Below are 21,460 nucleotides of genomic sequence, written 5' to 3' on the forward strand. Positions count from 1 at the left end.
GAGATCAGTGTGTGTGTGTGTGTGTGTGTGTGAAAGAAGTGTGGGATAAAAATAGGCAGATAAGTTATGTCTATGAAGTGGCAAAGTGTGGAACTGTTATAATGTGTAAACCTGTTGTTTTTTTAATCTAGATCTAAAACCTCTAACACCACCCCCTCATGCAAATACTTCTGGCTTTAGAACATGCAATTTTGTGAACATTGGTCTGGTATGACAAGGCAGTTCTTATGCTGTTGCCCTAACAAAACTCTGCTGATGAATGTTCCACAACTAAATAAGATTCAGTGGATGCTTGATGTAACCGGAGGAACAGAAACTTGGCCACACTTCTGACCCTGGAAATTCCCATGTTGAAAGACCTTGTGATCATGTCATCTTTTCAATCATTCTCAGTTCAAAAATCTGAAACCCCATAGCTCATGCTCAGTGTGGAACCGCCTTTCTGGGTAATTTCTATCACAAATCTGTGTCACCCAGAAATTTTTTAATATCTATGCAAATTGTCTATTGCTCTCATGATACACCTAAATAGGTCAACTTATGAAATCCAACTTTCTCTCATTAGCTAAATGTTAAACATCTATCTCTTAATAATATGCAAAGAAAAATAGAGTAGGGTGAACAGAAAAAGCTAAGGAAAATGTGACCACTTGCATTTGGGCTTCATGACCTCTACTCCTTGAGTGTTCCAATTAAAAGGGTAAGTTCAGGAACCCACTAGGGACAAAGTATACCTGAAGGAGGTCAGTAGCTAGTTAACTCTGAGGCAAGCAATATAAAGAAGCTAAATAACAGCTGAGAGGGGTATCTTAATAGTGACACAGTTAAGTCATTAATGACACATATACAAAATAATGACACAAGCCATTAATGCTTATTAATTAATTAATGGCAAATTAATGACACATTCAAAATAATGACTCTGGGCAGACCTTCAACTCAGTATGTGTGTTGAGAATAGAAACAGTATGAAATTCTGGTCTCTCCTTGCAGATGCTAAAATAACACCCACATAGGGCAACTATGTCAAAACCAGCTCAGAGGCAAAGTATTCAAAGGGAGAGCTATTTTAGTTCGATCATTGGTTAAGTCTTTGATCTCATCAGAACTCTTCATCAGGCTAGATGTTACAAAAGTTTAAAAAATGAAGGAAGGAAAAGGTAGACTTTCCAGGGCAAGATCTTCAGACCCTGTCTGGTCAGCCTTTGGTGACGGGCTCTCAGACTCTAGTTTAATTGATGTCGGTGTTAGATTACAGCACTTGCATTCTGAGAAGAAGCATGGAGGGTCATCTCATTTGAAAAAATAAGAGCCAAGCGAGGTCCAAGTGTCAGTCAGCCTTTTTTTAAGATGAACGTTTGGTTTACAGGAACCAGATTAGAGCAACCTGCAGCCCAGACTGCCACCCCATAGAGTTTTAGTACTTAGCGATATGTTGACATGCAATTTGTCTTTCTCAAGTGAAAATAGAAAAGAAAATGGCCGAGTCGGCATCTTTAAATTGTTTAAACGATTATTCAAGCTGACACACCTTTGTATATCTTGTGTGATCTAAGGAAGCAAAGTTGACATTAATGTTCCACAATGTCACAGTTGGTGTGTGATGATCTGGCTGCCCGCTTCAAAATGGGTTAAAATGTACCAGGTTGACAGATTCTTCCTGGCAGTGTCATTGTTTCCTCTCACGCAGAAGGAGCATACTGCCACGTTATGCTTTTGACAGCATACCAGGGAGAGAAAATATTGCATTGAGCTGCAACTTGTATGCAAACACGTTGAGAAACATTACCCAGTTTCATTAAGATCAACAAACTGGTAATGTCGTTGAAATAATATGGGTCTTCTTGTAAGCATTTTGTCATGAGTCAACTTTTAAGTCAGCTTTGTAAGATCTTTCCACCACTAAGCTGACTGCAGGCCAGTGGCCTAGGAATAAGTCCTATTAACAAACATCTGGGTTATGTTACCTACCAGGAGGGTGTAAAAATAGTAGGATTGTGAGGCATCTGATAGGTTACAAAATATAGCTGATAGGGCTCTGGTTGGTGTTGCACAATTTGTGCTGGCCTATGATAAAGAGATGTGTTGTTGTAATAGTTGCCAGAATGGCATGTGCTGGAGCAGCTCTCCATGGTCTACAAATAAAGGTCTTTCACACCACCCAATCCAATTAATAAGAGATGCCAGGGACTGACCCTGGGACCTTCTGCACTACTGAGCCATGGACCCTGCTGAAAGTTCTTAAATGGCATAATTTAAAGCAGGGATAGCCACCTGATTCAGCTTGGGGACTAAACTATCCCCATCCAAGCTGTTCAGGGACTAGAACACACCTAACCACTACCACTACTACCTCATAAACTTTGGGGTATGTGGCCCTATCTAGAAATGTTTTGTCTCCTCAGAAGCTGGTGATAGCCCTTTATCTAAATAGCAATGCCCCATCAAGCCCCAGTGAACCAGTTTTGTATGTGGAATGAGATGCACACGCCCATCCTGCATCAACTAGTGTTGTGTATAACAGCACCACAAAGGGCCACAAAGTCTAGGCACGTAGCTTGGGGAATAAGTTTCCAAGTGATGATGATGAAGAGGAAGAGGAAGAAGAGCTGGTTTTTATAGGCTGACTTTCTCTACCACTTAAGAATCAAACCAGCTTACAATCACCTTCCCCTCCCCTCCTCACAACAGACACCTTGTGAGGTAGGTGGGGCTGAGAGAGCATTAAGAGAGCTGTGACTAGCCCAAGGTCACCCAGCTGGCTTCATGTGGAGGAGTGGGGAATCAAACCCTGTTCTCCAGATTAAGTCCACTGCTCCTAACCACTGCTCTTAACCACTACACCACGCTGGCTCTCTGATAAACAGAATATCTGTACAATTTTTTTAAACAATAAAACAGTTTTATTTCTATGATCCAACCACCCATCAGTTTTGGTTCCATAATAATAGCTATCAGTCTGGATTTATGATTACTTTTAGATATAATATCCAGACCTTTGCTGAAACTAAGACATAAGCCGGCTGCCAATGCTGGAGGTTTGTCATAAGAGTAAATTACTTTCACGCTGTTTCATATTTTCCCTCTACCTTTTGTCAGGAGAATGAATATCTCAGCGACACTGTTCCGCCTTCGCTACAGTCTGCCACCAGAATGAGTTATCACCAAATTTTAATGCTCCTATATTGAGCATTTTTATTCTCATTACATTCTCCCTTCCTTTTTTCCCTTAATCTACTGAGAAAAATTAGAATAATAAAGAGGAAAATAGCAGAACATTTATCCATTCCCTTGACACTTGTGAGACAGAAGCATGGACAGAATATTCTATAAAACTGTATCATACTAAATATAGTGATGAGGCAAGAGGGAAGATTAAAATTCGTGAATTCTCAGGGGGACTTGGGTTCACCATCCAACCCTAGGAGTGTACTGCTGTGTCCAGCATTACTTTCATAGAAAGGAAAGGCCAGCATGAAGACCAGTAGTGACTACTTTAAAGTAGACCATGGGATTTTCTGAAATAAAATTAATAATTAAGTGCCAATTTATGGCTACCCCTTATGGGGTTTTCAAGGCAAGGGAGAAGCAGAGGTGGTTTGCCATTGCCTTTGTCGAGGAGACCCGGTCCGACCTCCGTCAAGCCGGTTCCTCTTTGGGTCAAAAGTCACCAAATGTTTTCCTAAGAAAACCCAAAATCACCTGCTGAGCTCCAGGATTCCCCCTAGGGCGCAGTATAGGTAGTCCGCCACCAGCTCCCAATTCCAAAAGACTGGCTTTTCCAGGGATGAGCTGAGAGCTACTCTTCCCCAGCCAGTTTTCAAAAGTCAAAACAGGCAAAAACCGTCCCTGCAGAGTAGAGCTTCTGCCAGGGGAGGCTTGTTGCCACAAAACACTAGGTAGGTGGTTTTTACACACACACTTAGGCACTTAGATTTAGCCCTGAGACCCAAAAAGGTTTCACAGACTTCAGGGTAAAGTCTAAAAGTTTATTTTAACGAAATGTGCTTATTACAGAAAAGGAAGGTATTCGTGAGACAGCATAAAACAAGAAAGCTTTTAGTAATTTCTAACTTCACAGTAATTCTTAAGTTCAGGCAAAATAGGCAGGGTTTGCAAGAAAGTTACAAAGACAAAGACTTTATTTGATTCAAAGTTACCAGGGTCCAAAAGCAAGGATTGTTTCCATCAAGCACAGTTTCAGTTATGCACAGTTGTCCCTCAAGGGGGACGAGTCACAGAAGTTGATGAAAGTTGAGGACATCCCCGCATGTCCCAGCTCCATGGTTTTTGAGCAGAACAGGGTTCATATTTATCTCTTCAATCTCATCAGGTGATGGCCAGTCACCCAATGGAATCGTTGAGAACGCAGTAAGCTTGTCAAATATTTGGCATGTCATCTCTATGCCTTTGAAGCTAAGGATGAATTTGCATTTCTGCAGCAATGCAAAACATCTGGGCTCTTTCAGGATCTAGAGATGCCAGGCTTCTGACAGAATTGTCACCTCGAGAACAGATAGCTGTTTTACAATAGGGAGGTTTGCTTTGAAGCGGAGATCGCAGCCTCCCGCCTTCACACCTTCCCCCCAAACTGGAGTGACTTCCCACGGGAATGGAAGTGGTTTGCAAGAGAGCTGTTTCAGTCATCAGCTCCCAGAGTTTTGATATTAAAACATAGCAGGCCTAAGCCTAGACCAATCTTTGGTAATTTAAAAGAAAAGAAAGGCTACTTTTCTTTACAGCCTTCCTCTGCACAGATATCCTGGCCCTCCTTGTTGTTTTCCCAGCCAAGTACTAACCAGGGCCAATCTGTTTAGCTCCCAAGCTTTGACACATACAGGCTAGGCTGAGTTATTCAGGCTGCTATTTCCTGAAATTCTGTCATTAGATATTTTCCAGAACTAAAGATAAGGTGCAGAACTAAAGAATTAATCATATGTTTATTGCTTTATAGGTTTTCCAACCTCCAAGTACTAGCAGGAGATTTCCCGCTTTTACAACTGATCTCCAGCCGATAGGTATCAGTTCACCTAGAGAAAATGGCCGCTTTGGTAACTGGACTATGGCACTGAAGTCCCTCCCCTCCCCAAACCCCGTCTTTCTCAGGCTCAGCCCAAAAAACCTCCTGCCGGTGGCGAAGAGGGACCTGGCAACCCTACTGCTTTAAGTCTACAATGCCAAGCCTAGGCGGTAACATTGCAATCTTAAGCAGAATTGCACTGTTCTAAGCCCATTAACGTTAATGGTCATAACAACTCTGTTTAGGATTGCACTACAAGTTTCTTTGAACTCAATGGAAATTACTTTCTGATTGGGCTACAAAGATGAAAATCCTGAAAACGTTTATTAAACTTGCGGGGTTTGGTCACATTTACTGTCGCTACATGTCATTGTTTATTTAGTGCATACAAGGTGCTACGTGTGCTACAAAATGTTGGGTGAATGCAGATAATCATTTACCACTGAGTAACTTACAACAGTGTACATTCTTTTTAATCTCTTTTATTATCCAGGAAGCTCAGAACCGTGTTTCTCAGTTTTACTCTCATAATAACACGGAGAGGAAGGACAGACTGTGAAACAGCAACCAGCCAACAAACTTTATGACTACACAAGGATTTGACCTTGGATCTCTACAGTCTAACCACTGCACCACACCCATTACTTAATAAGGTTAATTCCACATGGAAGTTTTACTCTGATTTGACATCCAAACTGGAGCAGGGTTTTTGGAACATCCACATGCCATCTCCTAATTGTCAACCTTTCAGGTTTTCCCCTGCTTTCCCAAACCTGGTTTGACATGATGTTTTTGGCAAGATCACAGTCAAAGTGCCTTCGCATGCTTTGTGGCCTTTTGATCTTTAGAATGGTCCCAAGCTGGAGTTGGCAAGCCTAACAGCATAAAAGTGTCTATGTTAAGAACTTCCTAGTAGCTTCATCCATTTGGGTTTTCAATCTCTTCCTCCAAGTTCATTTTAAAGAGGTGCTCTTAGTTTAGTTGTAGCAATATAGAAAAACGGATTGTATGGTAGTTTCTGGGAGAAGCCTGGAATTAGGCAAATGTAACACCCACTTTATGTTTCTCTTCAGCTGAGGCTTGAGCAGAATGAGAGAAGGCCAAGACTGAAAGAGCTCTGTAAACAAGTTGTTACCAACAAGTTTAAAGTTTGTTCAAAGACTGAGAGTGTTTTAATATAAAGATAGACATACACACCTTGAAACAAGTATGACACTAGGGGCAGTAGAATGGGGAAAGGCTCCCATTTGTACTGAATAACTCCATTCAGAAGACAATTAGCTCCCTCTCGAAAATGTCCATTTATTCATCATCTCATCAGAAAATTTGCTGAGTAGTTTGGCAGTTTACATATTTTTCCATAAAGAGCTATAATTTGTCTTTTGTTGAGATAGTTAATTTTAATTGAAATTTCATCATAAAATGCCATAAAATGCTTACCCATCAAGTGCTTACTCTTATTGGCCAGTCACCATTTGGTACTCCTAGGGTTGCCAACCTCCAGGTAGTTACACACCTATATACACAGCAGCACAAGACAACAAAACAAACTGGTCAAGATATACAACAAGTGCTATATTCTATGTGCAATGACAAAACATAAACACTTATTAATATATACAGTGATCTTATCTAAACAAATAGAACTATTTACAAAGGTTAATCTTTCTTCATTAAAACCATTATTCTTTTGGAATCATTGTCCATGTGTAATCCTTTCAAGGTTGTCAAGATTGAATATCTTGTTGTTGAAGTGCATACGTGGAGTCATATCCTGTTGGTTGCACTGTCAGTACAAGGTTGGGGTCTCACGAACTTCCCAGTCCGGGGCGTATTACAGGGGTCCGGATTATCGCCCTGTTTTGACCCAAAGTCTTCTTCAGAATGTGTTCAAGGCAGTTAGTATGTCTGCTCTTGTTTTCGGAACTCAGAGTTCTCAGGTTACTCTGTGTGGCGCTGATAAGAAAATAGATTCCTTTGAAATGTGGTGTTGGAGGAGAGTGTTACGGATTCCGTAGACTGCCAAAAAAAAAAAACAAATCAGTGGGTTATAGATCAAATCAAGCCTGAACTGACTCTAGAAGCAAAAATGACTAAACTGAGGCTATCGTATTTTGGTCACATCATGAGACGACAAGAGTCACTGGAAAAGACAGTCATGCTAGGAAAAGTTGAGGGCAGCAGGAAAAGAGGAAGACCCAAGAAGAGGTGGATTGACTCAATAAAGGAAGCCACAGCCTTCAATTTGCAAGGTCTGAGCAAGGCTGTCAAAGATAGGACATTTTGGAGGACTTTCATTCATAGGGTCACCATGAGTCAGAAGCGACTTGACAGCACTTAAGACACACAGGCTTTTGATTTAGTGCTCTTACAGACCTCACAGTCTAAAATGCTTCCACACTCCTTTACCTTCTCCCTACCTAGTAAAGCCAGTGTCTTATTTATGGTGTCAAAACTTGCATGCCCCAATCTTTTATGCATCAAATGCACGCAGTTGTCATGTGGACTTCGGTTCATAACCGTCTTAGCCCCCACTGGCACATTTTCAATTACATAGACATTGTTGTACAGCTTCCCCTTCAGAAGCACCTCATCACCTTTGGCTATATGGCACGCCTTGCCAGCAAAAGTAATAGTAAACCCTGCTTTGTCTAGGGCAAAAACACTTAATAGGTTATTTTCTAACGCCGGCACACACAATACATCTTTAAAGACATGGTTTAAAGCAGGCATTAACACACTCCCTTCGCAAACCACCTGTGAGTTTTGGCCGTCTGCCAAACTCACATGCTGCAAACTGGATTCATGTGCATTCTGCAATAGTTCCTCATGGTTGCAAAAATGTTGAGAAGCCCCAGAGTCCAGAATCCAAGTGTCTTTTGAATCATTTGTGTCCGTGACAACAAGCAATGCCTTCTGACTTCTGGCAGGCCCCTTAGCTGAAAGTTTACCTTTGCCTTCATTCCTGAAGTCAGGACAATCCTGTTTCAAGTGATTTATAGATCCACAGATAAAGCATTTGCGAACCCTGAGAGCCACATGCTGTAACTCTCCTCTCAGCTTTCTTGCTGCGTCATTCTCTCCGCTGGTGAAGCAATGCAGTTTTTCCTCGCCTCCCTCTGACCTGGAATGCTGCCCAGTGTGCGACGAGGTCACTCTCCTTTCCTGCTCCAGCAACCGACCAGTGACGTATCCCAAGGTCAGCTTATCAGTTTCCACTGCTTCCAAAGCCGTAATGAGCATATTAAACTGTTCTGTGAGTGAGCTTAGGATAATGTAAACCTTATCCTCTTCTGGGAGAATCTTCCCTCTCTGCTCCAACAGTTGAAAACACTCAGTCAAGTTATTTATGTGCTCCCGGACAAACTCCCCCGGCTTCATTACTGTTCTGTATAACCGTCTCATTATCGCAATCAAAGAGCCAGCTGTCTCTTGCACATACACCTCCCTCAAACAATCCCAGGCTTCTTTCACTTTTGCCTTACCGGAACCATGAAAGAGTTGGTCGTCAGCGACGCTCAGCACAATGATAGCCAGAGCCTTCTGGTCTTTTGCATCGTCTTGTGCTGTCAACGGGTCTGGGGGGTCGAAGACATACTGCCACAATGCCTCTCTCTTGAGATAATGCTCCATCCGCAGAGCCCAGACATTGTAATTTGAAGAGGTGAGCTTATCCACAAGCAACGCCGCCACAGCCTGAGCCATTCCGTCTCCAGCTCCTAGCTGCTTGACCTCAGTGCCGCTCTCCTCCTCCTCCACTGACACACTGCTCTCACCGGACAGGCTTATCTCGTCCTCTGCTTCGTCAGACTCCACGGAAGACATTCACTTGTTCTCCACTCGCTCAGCCCTCGTTCCACGGATCAGCCCCGTTCAGAACCTCCAGGGTGCAGCGCAGCGGAAGCATGCTGGGCCCATAACCCTGTCAGCATTTGTTAGTTTAGTTACCACCCTTCACAAGTGAACATAGCAGAGTCCAGCACAGTTTAGTTTAGTGCTGTTTATTTTGTACAGTGCTTCAAAGTGCTTCGCCAGTATGCTCATTCTTACAACCCACACGTATATACAGATATCATACACATATATACAGTTCTGGTTCAGTCTACCAACCAATCAACTGAGCTGCCCAGTTGCCAAGTTAAAACTTGTTCAGACCAGTTTTCTTGCACATTCATCTTCATGTCATGTGATCCCAGCTGTCACCTAGCTGTCACATAGATTATTACAATCTGCTTACTGTCTATAGTCTTAAATGTCAACACTCCTGCTATTACAACTGATCTCCAACTGATAGAGATGAGTTCACCTGGAGAAAATGGCTGCTTTGGCAATTGAACTCTATGGCACTGAAGTCCCTCCCCTTCCCAAACCACGCCCTCCTCAGGCTCCGCCCTAAAAACCTCCTGCCAGAGGCAAAGAGGGACCTGGCGATCCTAGGTACTCCTGAACATGCTTTGTGTACAAAATGATAATTAAGAGCTAGCATAATGTGGTGGTTACTGTGCCAGACTAGGATCTATAAGATCCAGGGTTCAAATCCCCACCTTGCCATGCAAGCTTGCTAGATGACCCTCAGCCAATCACTCTCTCTCAGTCTAACCTACCTCACAGGATTGTGGTTAGGATAAAATGGAGGAGGGGGAGCTGTTAGAGCAGCTTTGGGTCCCTATTGGGGAGAAATGCAGGTTATAAATAAATACATTTTGTTTTCGAGTAGAACAAAATAGAAAATTGCTGAAGTTATGGGAAAGTTTAAAAAGAAAATTATTTGCAATCCAGTCTTCTGTATGTGTGTTCAGAAACAAGGTGCATAGTGCTCCATCAGACTTATTCCCAGTACATAGGATTACAGATTTTAACTGTATGTCCATTCCCATTTTTAAATATCTTTCAACAGCCTCACATCAGTACCTGTGTGGGCCACTACCAGAGCACCTTTTTAGACTCAGTTTTCACATTGCCCTGCACTCTGCAGGCTGGCCTAGACAGGTCTCCTCTGAAGCAGGGCACTCAGGGATTGGGAGATCAATAGCTGCTGGCAGCCAGGAGTAGGAGGTAAGGGACTGGGGCTGGTACACAGGCTTGCACCTACTGGCCTGATTGATCCAGTAAGGCAGCTTTCCCAAGCTTCAGCTTAAATAGGCTAGGACAGTGTTGGTGAACCTTTTAGAGACCGAGTGCCCAAACTACAACCCAAAACCCACTTATTTATCGCCAAGTGCCAATACGGCAATTTAACCTGAATACTGAGGTTTTAGTTTAGAAAAAAACAATGCATACATTCACATATTCTGCGTAATAACAGAGCTTTCAATGATACAAACAACTTTTTATTGAAAGGTAAAAGTTTGCATTTGGCATGCATCTCTCCAGGACTCATCCTCTGCTTTGCCACCGGACATTATTGTACATAAGTAAACAATTATACTGTGCCTGAAACTCCTCAAGAAGTGCTTGAAACTGTCGACAATTCAGAGCACGAACCATGATGTAATTCACCATTTTTGTGACATCTTTGAGGACATCGTCAAATTTTTTGAACAATTAATGTGATTTTTGCTGTTGTGTGCATGCTGATAATTTGTCTACCCTTGGCTCATACTTTGTAAGTTTGAGAGCAACACGTACAGCACTCAGGTCATCTGTTAGCCTGTTTCTGGTGTCAGATTTGATATAATTCAAAGCTGAAAACAGCTGCTCACAAGCATAAGATGATCCAAACAAAGTAAGGAAAGCAATCCCAAGTACTTTCATTGACTTAAAATTATTTGGCAGAGAATTCCACACTTTAAGGATTTCATTTTCAGAACTAACTGTGCTGTCCTTTGGCATCCCTTCTATCTTCTCAAGTGTTTCACGCAGGTCATAGAATTTATTTTTCCAGATAGAGCTTTCTTGAAATTCTATTAGCTCCATTTCCAGATTTTCTAAATCTAACCAGTGTAGGCAGGAAAGATCAAGTTCTTCAAATTTGGCTTTATCTGGAGAAGTAAGAAAACACAGGGTTGTCTCCATCTTACGGAACTGTAAAAATCTGTTACTAAAATTCACTTCTGCAGCTTCTACAATGCTAGAAAATTCCTTGTAGATTTCCTGATGGCTTGTAGGATTGTCTGCAAATGTTGTAGAATTTTCTAAATGCTTTTTTAGACAGGCGTGGCCCCAGACAAACTGAAGATGGGCAGGGACCCCGACAAACAGCTGAGCTGCCGCCGCAGCTTAGCTGAGAGAGAGGGAGGGGCTTGCCCCGGGTGCAAGGAGAGGGAGGGCGCCATTTTCACCAGGCGATCTGATCTCTATCGTCTGGAGATCAGTTGAATTAGCAGGAGATTTCCTGCTACTACCTGGCAGCTGGCAACCCTAATGGTGAGGCTTCCATTGTAGACTCAGGCAGGATGGCTTCTGGTGCTGCTGGACCATTGTTAGCAGGTGCCTCGGCCATATTAGGCTCTCTCTGGTCCTGCTGTCCTCCTCAGCTGGTGGCCTTGGCTCCTCGGGATCTTCCTCTGAGGACTCTGAATCTGGGTTGCTGAGCTGGTTGATGGGGTCATGACACACATGAAGGTAGACTAGTGGAGTCTTGTGGATTTTTATGATAGCAGTTCTTTTGAAATATACAGGTAGAGCAGGTGGTGAGCAAGCACAAGCAGGCAATCATAGTCCAAAGCAACTTCTGTCTTAAAAGGAACAGCAGCAGCAGTTTTTGCTTCAGTCTGTTCTTTCTGCCAATCAGCTCCAAAACCTTTGAAATGTTTCCAGATTTTTAACTGTGTTTTTCCCTTTCCTGGCCACACACACCTTTTAAGACATTTTCAACCTCCTTGGAGACAAACATGCAAGATATTCTTTAGTGAGAATGCATCGGTGCATTATTTTGACCTATTAGGACACACCATGCACTTTTCAAAATAGAGTAAGAGTTTTACAACAATGCATACAAATGGAAATAGTATTTTACCAATTCATATAATGTAAATCAGCCTTGAGTCAATATCTTAATACTTAGCAGGAGAGAAAGGGTATGGACGTCTGTTTCAGGTATTTAGCTTGGGTGTAACTGGGGATGTGATAGCTGAAGAGCTAAAGCTCTTTATCTGTTTGTTAACTGTGGCCTCAAGTCAGCCAGGTCAATGGATCCAGGATGAGCCCCAAACATGATGTGTTGTTAGGGTTGCCAGGTCCCTCTTTGCCACCAGCGGGAGGTTTTGGGGTCGGAGTCTGAGGAGGGTGGGGTTGGGGAGGGGAGGGACTTCAATGCCATAGAGTCCAATTTCCAAAGCGGCCATTTTCTCCACGTGATCTCTATCAGCTGGAGATCAGTTGTAATAGCAGGAGATCTCCAGCTAGTACCTGAGGTTGGCAACCCTATGTGTTGTGCTATTTGTTTTTACTGTTTAGTGAATTTGTATATTTGCATTTTGCTGCTTTGGGTCCCCACTGGGGAGAAAAGTGGGGTGAAATGATACAAATATTGTCCAGGTTTAAAACAAGCACTGTACACTGAGCATAGAAATTTTTGAAATAAATGAAGTACAATATCGCTTGACTCATTTGTAACCAATTCTGCTGTAGCAGAGCAGCTTGTAGGATTGAGAGGCAGGGCAAAACTGGTCCTTTTTTCCAGGTGCGGAATCAGTTTCTGGTCTGGTTGCTGCTATGCCAGTACCTTTTGTTACCATTGTGCAGCTCAGCTGTGCTACACAGAGATACAAGGTCCTCATGGAGTCCTTTTGGGGCAAGGCTAGGGATGCCAGGTCTCCCCTGGCCACCAGTGGGGGATGGGGGAGTGGAGATGCTAAATCCAGGGAGGGAAACTCCTGGAGATTTGGGGATGGAGCCTGGGGAGGACAGGGACCCCAGAGGGTACAATGCCATAGAATCCACCCTCCAAAGCATCCACTTTTTCCAGGGGAACTGATCTCTGTTGTCTGGAGATGAGCTGTAATTCCAGGGGATCCCCAGGCCCCACCTAGAGGCTGGCATCAAGGCCCACATAATAGCAAGAAAAGTTCTGTAAAAAGACCCATACATAGGTTTGGAAAACACGTTGGATAATTAAAAGGTACCATGCTAGCATTTGTGTTTTGTGTTCTGAGGTACTACCAATAATTCATTACAGAATTCTGATGTGAAACACTTGTATGAATACAGTGCAAATGCCTTAACTTTGTCAGTTTCCTTTTTTGACATGGCTTCTGTTCAGTGAAGCTTTCCCCATCAATGCATTTGTGTGCCAGGGAACTTCACTTGTTAAATGGATGCTTGTCACATGGCTATTACAAGTCAGAGGAACATTATCAGAACACAAGTTGGCAATTTTAATTAGGACCACTGGATTCGAGTCCGGTAGCGCCTTAGAGTTTTTGAGAGTCAAAGCTCCCTTCGTCAGACAAGAAGTTTTGGCTCTCTAATGCATAAGCTTTAGAGCAGGGATGGGGAACCTCAGGCCCGGGGGCCATATGCGGCCCCCGAGGACATTTTTTGTGGCCCTCGGGAGCTCCAGGGCCCCGCCACAGAGGCGCAGCACAGGGCGGCCCTCCCTAAGGGTGTTCCTGGGGCCACGGCTTGCAGGAGCGCTGCAGCAGCCTTTGGACCTCCTCTCACCGACTGACGGCTGTTGGTCGCCGAGAGGAGGGGGAGGGACGCTTCTCCCAGGGCTGCCCTCTATAGCCGCAGCGTGCAGGAACGCCGGGGCACACTGTGAGCCCCTCTTGCTGCCTGTTGTCTGTTGAGCAGCAAGAGGGAGGGGGGGGAAAGAGGCCTGCAGCTCCCGGTGGCAGATCACGTGCGCAGGAGCCGATCAGGCTTGGGGGGGCTTTTGTGGACTCTGGGGATGGGAGGGCAAGGAGCCTGGGGCAAGGTCGCGTGGGGCCGGCATGTGTGTGTGTGTGTGTGTGTTTAGGGGGAAGGCTTTTCTCTCTCCCTCACTTTCTGTCTCTTTCTTTGTCTGTCTCCCTCCGTCCTTTTCTTTCTCCCCCTCTTTCCATTTCTTTCTCCCTTTTCTTCTTTCTCTGTTTTCCTTCCTTCCTCCCTTGCTGATCGACTGCGGGCTGCGCCCCCCTGGTGCCTCGTTTGCTCGGGCCCACCGCTGGCTGCCCTCCTGCATGGGGGGGAGTGGGGCGCCTTCCAGGCCTTCTTTGCATGGCCTCCCCTGGGGTTGCCAACCTCCAGGTGGTGGCCGGAGACCTGGCAACCCTAGCCTCTCCCCCCCCACCGGGAGATCTACACCTGGTATGGCCCCCGAATGATGTTATAAATGTGCAAATGGCCCTCGGCAGGAAAAAGGTTCCCCACCCCTGCTTTAGAAAGTCAAAACTCTCAAAAATGTTGTTGTCTCTAAGGTGCTACTGGGTTCAAATGTAGCTCTTCTACTGCAAACTAACTCTGCTATCCTCTAAATCTAAGTAGGGTTGCCAAGCTCCAGGCAGTAGCTGGAGATCTCCTGCTATTACAACTGATCTCCAGCTGATAGAAATCAGCTCACCTGGAGAAAATGGCCACTTTGGCAATTGGACTCTATGGCATTAAAGTCCCTCCCCTCCCCAAACCACACCCTTCTCAGGCTGTGCCCCCCAAACCTCCTGCCAGTAGCAAAGAGGGGCCTGGCAACCCTAAAGTAGGACTGTCTGTCACTGATCTGCGAGCTTGACAACTTTGCTGCAAGATGTCCTGGCCAAATTCAGGACCCAGAACGCTAACATTTATTAAATTTTGTTGTATTTCTTATATTTTATCATATAGTAAAACCGTGCTTCCTTGTTGTGTGAGTCTTATTAACTCAGATAATGCTTTTAACACATGCTTGTTTCTTCATTTGACTCTGGATTTCTAATGCTTTCTTTTGGGTAGAATCAAGTCCTGGTTTCAAGGCCAGTGGATAGTCAGGACAACTAATTGGCCCACTGTGTGACAAAGAACACTGGACTAAATGCACTACTGGTCTGATCCCGTAGGGCACCTCTGAAGTTCTCTTCTAGGGTTGCCAGGTCCCTGTTTGCCACCGGCGGGAGGTTTTTGGGGCGGAGCCTGAGGAGGGCAGGGTTTGGGGAGGGACTTCAAGGCCATAGAGTCCAATGACCAAAGTGGCCATTTTCTCCAGGTGAACTGATCCCTATTGGCTGGAGATCTGTTGTAATAACAGAAGATTTCCAGCTAATACCTGGAGGTTAAGCAAAAATCAAGCACAGATACCTTTAGACAAGCTGGATAAAGATAATGGTATCAAGCTCAAAATGGTATGCAAAAGTGATATATTATTTACAAGCGCAGATGTTATACAGAAATACACAGCTTTAATGATAAGACTTCTGTGAAGGAGCAACATTTTAAGGCCACCGGCTGATGAAGCTGTCTTTGGATGGTGAAAGCATTTAAAGCATCCGGAAAACGCTCCAGCAGAGGCGTGCCTACGTCATTCTCAAGCTCCATTATTTTGTTCTGTAAAGAGAAAAAATTAAGTCATTGTACTTACCTTTGAAAGTATTTTACAAGTCATTGTACTTACCTTTGAAAATTATTTGCCTTCTTTGAGTAGCTTTATGCTACATATTCTTTGTATTTCTGTATAACATCTACACTTGTAAATAATATACCACTTTTGCATACAATTTTGAGCTTGATACCATTATCTTTATCCAATACCTGGAGGTTGGCAACCCTATACTCTTCTGGATTTTGTTTCCAATCCACCCTATGGGAAAGCGAGAATAAATTAAATTCATTGGGGGTCAAGAAAGTTACAAGACCAAATAAACTATGCAACCATTTGCAACTTAAGCGAAATCTGACCAATTGTCTGAAAGCAAAAACAGCCACGACAAATTGCTGCCTGATGCGACAGCTATATAAAGCCAGGATTTCTAATAAAACTTTTCGGATAATCCACGTCAAGGGTTAAGAGGGAAGCTTTGCACGGCATGATGGGAGTTGTAGGCATGAGTGATCCCGGGAAGTGCCACCCAATCGCATGCTCTTCCTCTTCCAACTGGTAATGGCCGCTTCCAGGAAGGTAATGTGCATTTGCCGCGTTCCCAGCAATGGGGTCGTGACTGTAGAATGTAGTTTTAGGAAGATTCCTGTAATCTTTTTTTTGGGGGGGGGGAGAAGGGGGGGATGTTTTAAATCTTCCGACATTCATTGACAACAAAAGTTGACCGCGTTGTTTGCAGAGAAGTTGATCTAATATTTTTAGCATGGCTCACGCTCCTGCTATGGTCACGTTCAGAGCGCTTTGAGGCGACACCCTTCCCTGGATGTGGCTTCTCAGCTTTGGTTCGGTCGAGTAAGGTTTCAGTCTTGTTCTGTTTAATTAAGTCTGTTTCTCTGGGGCGGGGCGGGTGTTGTTTCAGTAGGTGCCTCTGAGTCCGATGGCTGCAGGATATCGAAGATCCCAGCTCTGACAAAGACGGTAGCTAAATAAGGGTAAGATCATAAGAGAAGAAGAATGCTCCCCCCCCCCCATTTGAGCCTGGGGTGGAAGGCTGTCGTTTTTATCTTTCCTTTTCAGTCCAGATTCTTTGCCTTGGAACATTTGGGTCGATTTCCGTGCAGTCTTATGGGACCTGCCAGTCTGTTCCAATGGTTTTACTAGGGGTAGGTTAAATTAGCCCTGACCTGGATGGCCCAGGCTAGCCTGATCTCGTCAGATCTCAGAAGCTAAGAAGGGTCAGCCCTGGTTAGTGTTTGGATGGGAGACCACCAAGGAAGTCCAGGGTTGCTATATAGAGGAAGGCATTGGCAAACCACCTCTGTTAGTCTCTTGCCATGAAAACCCCCCAAAAAGGGGTCGCCATAAGTCGGCTGCGACTTGACGGCACTTTACACACACACACAGGTTGAATTAACTCTGCACACCGTTGCACTGTTTGCCTACTGCTTAGTCCTTGGTGCTAACCCCCGTCCCCCAACACTCTTCAGTTGACATCTTACTACCCAATTTGCTTTGTTAGGAGGGTTTATTTTTAATGTATACAGTCTATATGTCTTATTCTTCAGCTGGTATAGGAAAAATTTTTAAAACACCAATAGCGTCACATGTTTTAGTTTAGCACATTGCAGTCTCCTGTTGTGTAATTACTGATACTTCTCTTGCACAACATGCAGGTTTGTCTGTTCTTAACTTGCCTGGGCAATGCGCCTTGCTCTCCCCTTTAGGGAAAAAAAGATACTCATCTTAGCAGACTGCATATTCCCAAACATCATTGCCCCTTAATAGTTTTATTATATATTGATTTATGTACTTCATTTATAGTCTGGAGAGCCAGTGTGGTGTAGTGGTTAAGAACAGCAGACTCTAATCTGGAGAACCAGGTTCAATTCCCCACTTCCACATGAAGCCTGCTGGGTGACCTTGAGCTAGTCACAGTTCTCTCTGAGCTCTCTCAGCCCCACCTACCTCACAAGGTGCCTGTTGTGGGGAGAGGAAGAGGATTGTAAGCTTCTTTGAGACTCCTTAAAGGTAAAGTAGGGTATAAAAACCAACTCTTCTTTCTTCCCAATGGAGAACCCAAAGCACCTTACATTGTTCTTTTCGCCTCTATTTTATTCTTACAATAACCCTGTGAGGCTGATTAAGATGAGAGTGTGTGACTGGCCCAAGGTCACCCAGCAAGGTTCTGTGGGAGAGTAGGGATTTGAACCTGGGTCAGTGTAATATCTCTGTGGAGTTACGTGACATAGGGAGTGTTTGCTAGGGAGTGTTTTTCTGGCAATATGCATTTGTTTGTACACACACACAGCCCAATATTATCTATTCTGATAGGTGTAGCCCACCTGGGTCTGAAGTAGTTCTTTCGCAATGCCTGTCACCTGATCCTTGTAGCTGGAGCTGGGATTAAACCTGGGATGTTCTGAATTCAGAGCAAATGCTCTGCTGTTGAGCCACAGCCCAAAGCAAGGAAATGTTGTAAAAACAGATTGTTTTTCTGTGTTTAAAAAACAACAACCCCACATTAATAAATGGTGTTATGCTGACAGTGTTTTTAACACAGACATGTGCTTTAGTCATATGCCATACTAAAAGAAAGTGGTAACTGTTTTACATGGGCTATAGAACATTAGAACAAGTCCTGAGTTATGGCTGCCATATGGAAAGGCAGAACAGATACTATTGCAGTTCCACAAGGTCTATTTGAAGGGTCCCCATATTTCCTCCAGGAACTATATCTGGCCTGAAGATGCTTCTGTGCTCTAACTGTCAGATGACAATCGGCCGTCAGAGCTGGCATCCTCACATCATTGGATATTGTACTATTGTTATACTGTGGCAGTGCTATTGTGAACGATTGCTGTAGCACAGTATTGAATGATGCTTTGATGCAGCCCACACCTCTGCATGCTTTCAGTCAAAACATGCCATTAAAAGCTTCCACTGTCTTTTGAGCAGTTTGTGGCACTGCCGAACTGCTCTTGTGGATAGGAATAATTTTGTCTTGTGTGATGAATTGCTGTTTCTGTAGGACAACACATTTGGGGTTGCAGGGATGACTTTGTACTAATGCATGTGGTATAAGAAGCGTGTGCTGTAAATGAGTTTTAATAGTAGACCAATCACATCTACTGTCTTTATTTTTCCCCAGATTTGTTTTTGAGATACGCTTAAGAGTGCCCACAGTTAGCCTTTTGCTCAAGATCAACTGATCAGCAAGTCGGGAACATGGCTGCTCCAGGGAATGCTTTACATCTCTTCTTGGTGCTTATTTCATTGCTGGTTGGAGTGCCAGCGGTGGAAGCTTTGGATGCAGGCGATGCACTGGCTATCTTGCTGGGTATGGTTCTCAGTGTCGTTGGACTCTGTGCCTGTTTGGGCTTATATGCAAGAAAACGAAATGGAGAACTGTGACTTTAAGAAAAGGTGCCCAGGTTGAGGACAGACAACTTCTTGGTTGGGTTAAGATTTAAAAATTGAGTTTCTGGTTGTTCCCAAAACTGATATACGAGTCTTCAAATCCTTATTGCCATGCTTTGTTGAGGAATAGACACTGAGTCTGATAGATGTGAAATTGAACTCGTGAGAAGATAATGATTTCATATCTTCTGTGATTCAGCCGTTGCCTTAAGAGAAGCAACTGGTTTTATTGCACAGACAAAAATTAAGTTGCATAGGAAAATATTACTTGAGGTTCATGAAAAGGTGGGTGTAGTAATCAGTCAAAATTATATGTATGATCTTTGCAAATAGAGAAACACTCCTAACTGATAATAGTAAGGAATTCTTTGCTTACCTTCCTGTTAGAGTAGCTTTTTCTTAACAACCAAATTAAATTAGATCCCCTTTCTACTTCTATGAAAAGGTCTAGCTGGTATATACCTTCTTGGCATTGTCATGTGTTCTTTTGGCAATCTCTGGCTTAAAGAACTGAATTTGAGGAGAACTGTCTGTCTTAGGGAATAACCCACTGGAAGCATGTGATGTAAACTTTCTAGAAGTGGATAGAGGGTACACAAGTGTGGCTGTGTTGCTGCATGCCTCAGGTTTATTTTGACAGTGTTCCTGGTAGATTGGGCCTGCAGATCTCTTAAAAATCATAAAACTCTGAAATGTTTAAAAAAATTCCTTAGGAAAATATATCAATGCCCAAATATTTTCTGCACTGTATCCCTCAATTTGTTCATATTTTCTCTTGCATAAGACTTTTGAATGAGTACTGTAAAGATATTTAAGGAGGCAAGGTATTACTGAGAACCCAACCAGATGAGTCTTCCAATATAAATAAATTCGACAAGTGGCATGGAAGAGTCTAACAGTATAATCCGATGCAGAGTGTCCCTAATCTAAGCCCAGTGAAATCGAAGGCTTTAAACTGCAATCACGCTGCATAGATTTACAGAGCAATCCTGGCACAATATGTGCTTCCCTTTTGATAAATTGGGTCAGGGATGTGAAGTGTGTTCTAATGGAACACTGGTTTTTACTTCCACTTATAGTCTTAAGAGCCAATGGGTGCACTTGCTGTAAAATTTCATGATGCATCATGCTTTTTAAAAAGGCAAGCTCCACTCATATGAGCACCTTCATGTTAGTGTAAAGAAGCGTGGCTACAAAATACATCAAAGTGGAATTACTGGCCAGCTGTAGCCAAAACGTAGAACCTTCTCCATAACATTCTCTACACATAGTGAGGGGCCCGTCACAACTGCACCATTGGGCATAAGCACTGAGGGCTGAAATCCGAGGCGTCATCATTCTTTGTCATTAGGAGGCTTAATTGGTACTGCCTGTTCTGCCAGGTTCCTATTAGGACTTTGGGATAGTTGCACATCTGACTTAAAGATGAAATAGAAATTCCAATAGGGGCCAAAGGGACTATTTAAAGCTCTTGTTTAGTTTTGTTTCAGAATGTTGATAGGATGAACAGGTTAAATGGATTATGAATTTTTGCCATGTTACTGGTCTACCATGTTCCCAGCTGAATGTGTGGTCTTTAGGCCTGGCATGCACAAAATGTTCACTGGGAACTGATCTTCTAGTGGAACGTCTTTGTCAACTTGTTTTCATATTTCTGTTCTACCTTTAAGGGAATCAAATATACACTTGCTAAAGGTCTTGGTCTAGTTTGTTTTTAATATGAAAGTAAACTTGTTACATGGCAAGGGATTGTGTAATGTCTAGCCCTACTAGAGACCATGGATTGAGAAGACAACCCTATAGGTTTGGGATGCTTTCAAAATACTCCCTGACCTGATGGTCTTGCCAACTGTGGTACAGTACAGCTGTATCAATACAGGTCAACCAAAGTCACTATAAGTCTTGACTCTCAGTATTTGTTTTTCTGTGGTACAAAATGTATATACATTGTGTCTGATGTGAAGTGGCGTTGGGTGTGTGAGTATTCCTGATCATCCATTTAAAATTATAGGTAAGTGGCACCTGGAAAAGGAGCAGACTAATTCATGTATTTTAAAGGAGTGAGCATGGAAACATCAGTGAGCATCCATTTCACATCTGAATGTGTGTTTTGTACCAGAGTACAAAAATATCCTTATAAGTCTATATATTTAGAATACTTTCCAAGAAAGTGTCAGTGATTTCCCCCCTGCTATATACTTCTTTGTACATGTGATAAAGGTCATTTGGAGAAATGACTTTGACCTCAAAAGGAAGGATCTGCTACTCTTAAAGTATTCTGCCTTCAATGTTGCATAGAGGGTCTGCTGCCAGCAACTTTGAGAAAAATATTTTTGTAATAACCCTGTCTAAAGCTAACTGAGAAGTAGTTGATTAAAGCCTATGGTAGCAGACAAAGCCAAAGAAACATATTTGATGTTCCTCTATTTATATTGTGCTTTTAGTCAGTTAATTTACTGTATACAAATTTGTAACTGCAGGCCTGTCAAACACTGCCCTTTTCCTGGTCAGCTTTGATCTAAACAAGATGTTTCCCAGACTCCGTGAATATAAAATCTGTTAATTTGGCCTGTGACACATCAGAGCTACTGAGA

General features: G+C 43.3%; 1 protein-coding gene across 1 annotated transcript; it reads left to right on the plus strand.

The window, feature by feature from the left end:
* Positions 1 to 18,631: 18,631 nt before the first annotated feature.
* SMIM30 (small integral membrane protein 30) lies at positions 18,632 to 19,003 on the plus strand. Its single transcript, XM_056847489.1, has one exon. It carries the CDS (start codon positions 18,675 to 18,677, stop codon positions 18,858 to 18,860), a length of 186 nt encoding a protein of 61 aa, XP_056703467.1. The 5' UTR covers positions 18,632 to 18,674; the 3' UTR covers positions 18,861 to 19,003.
* Positions 19,004 to 21,460: the final 2,457 nt, after the last annotated feature.

This window comes from Euleptes europaea, chromosome 3, assembly GCF_029931775.1.
Source record: "Euleptes europaea isolate rEulEur1 chromosome 3, rEulEur1.hap1, whole genome shotgun sequence".
Taxonomy (NCBI): Eukaryota; Metazoa; Chordata; class Lepidosauria; order Squamata; family Sphaerodactylidae; genus Euleptes; species Euleptes europaea.

Coding starts and splice junctions, on each gene's coding strand:
- SMIM30 (XM_056847489.1), top strand. CDS start 18,675: ATGGCTGCTCCAGGGAATGCTTTACATCTCTTCTTGGTGCTTATTTCA.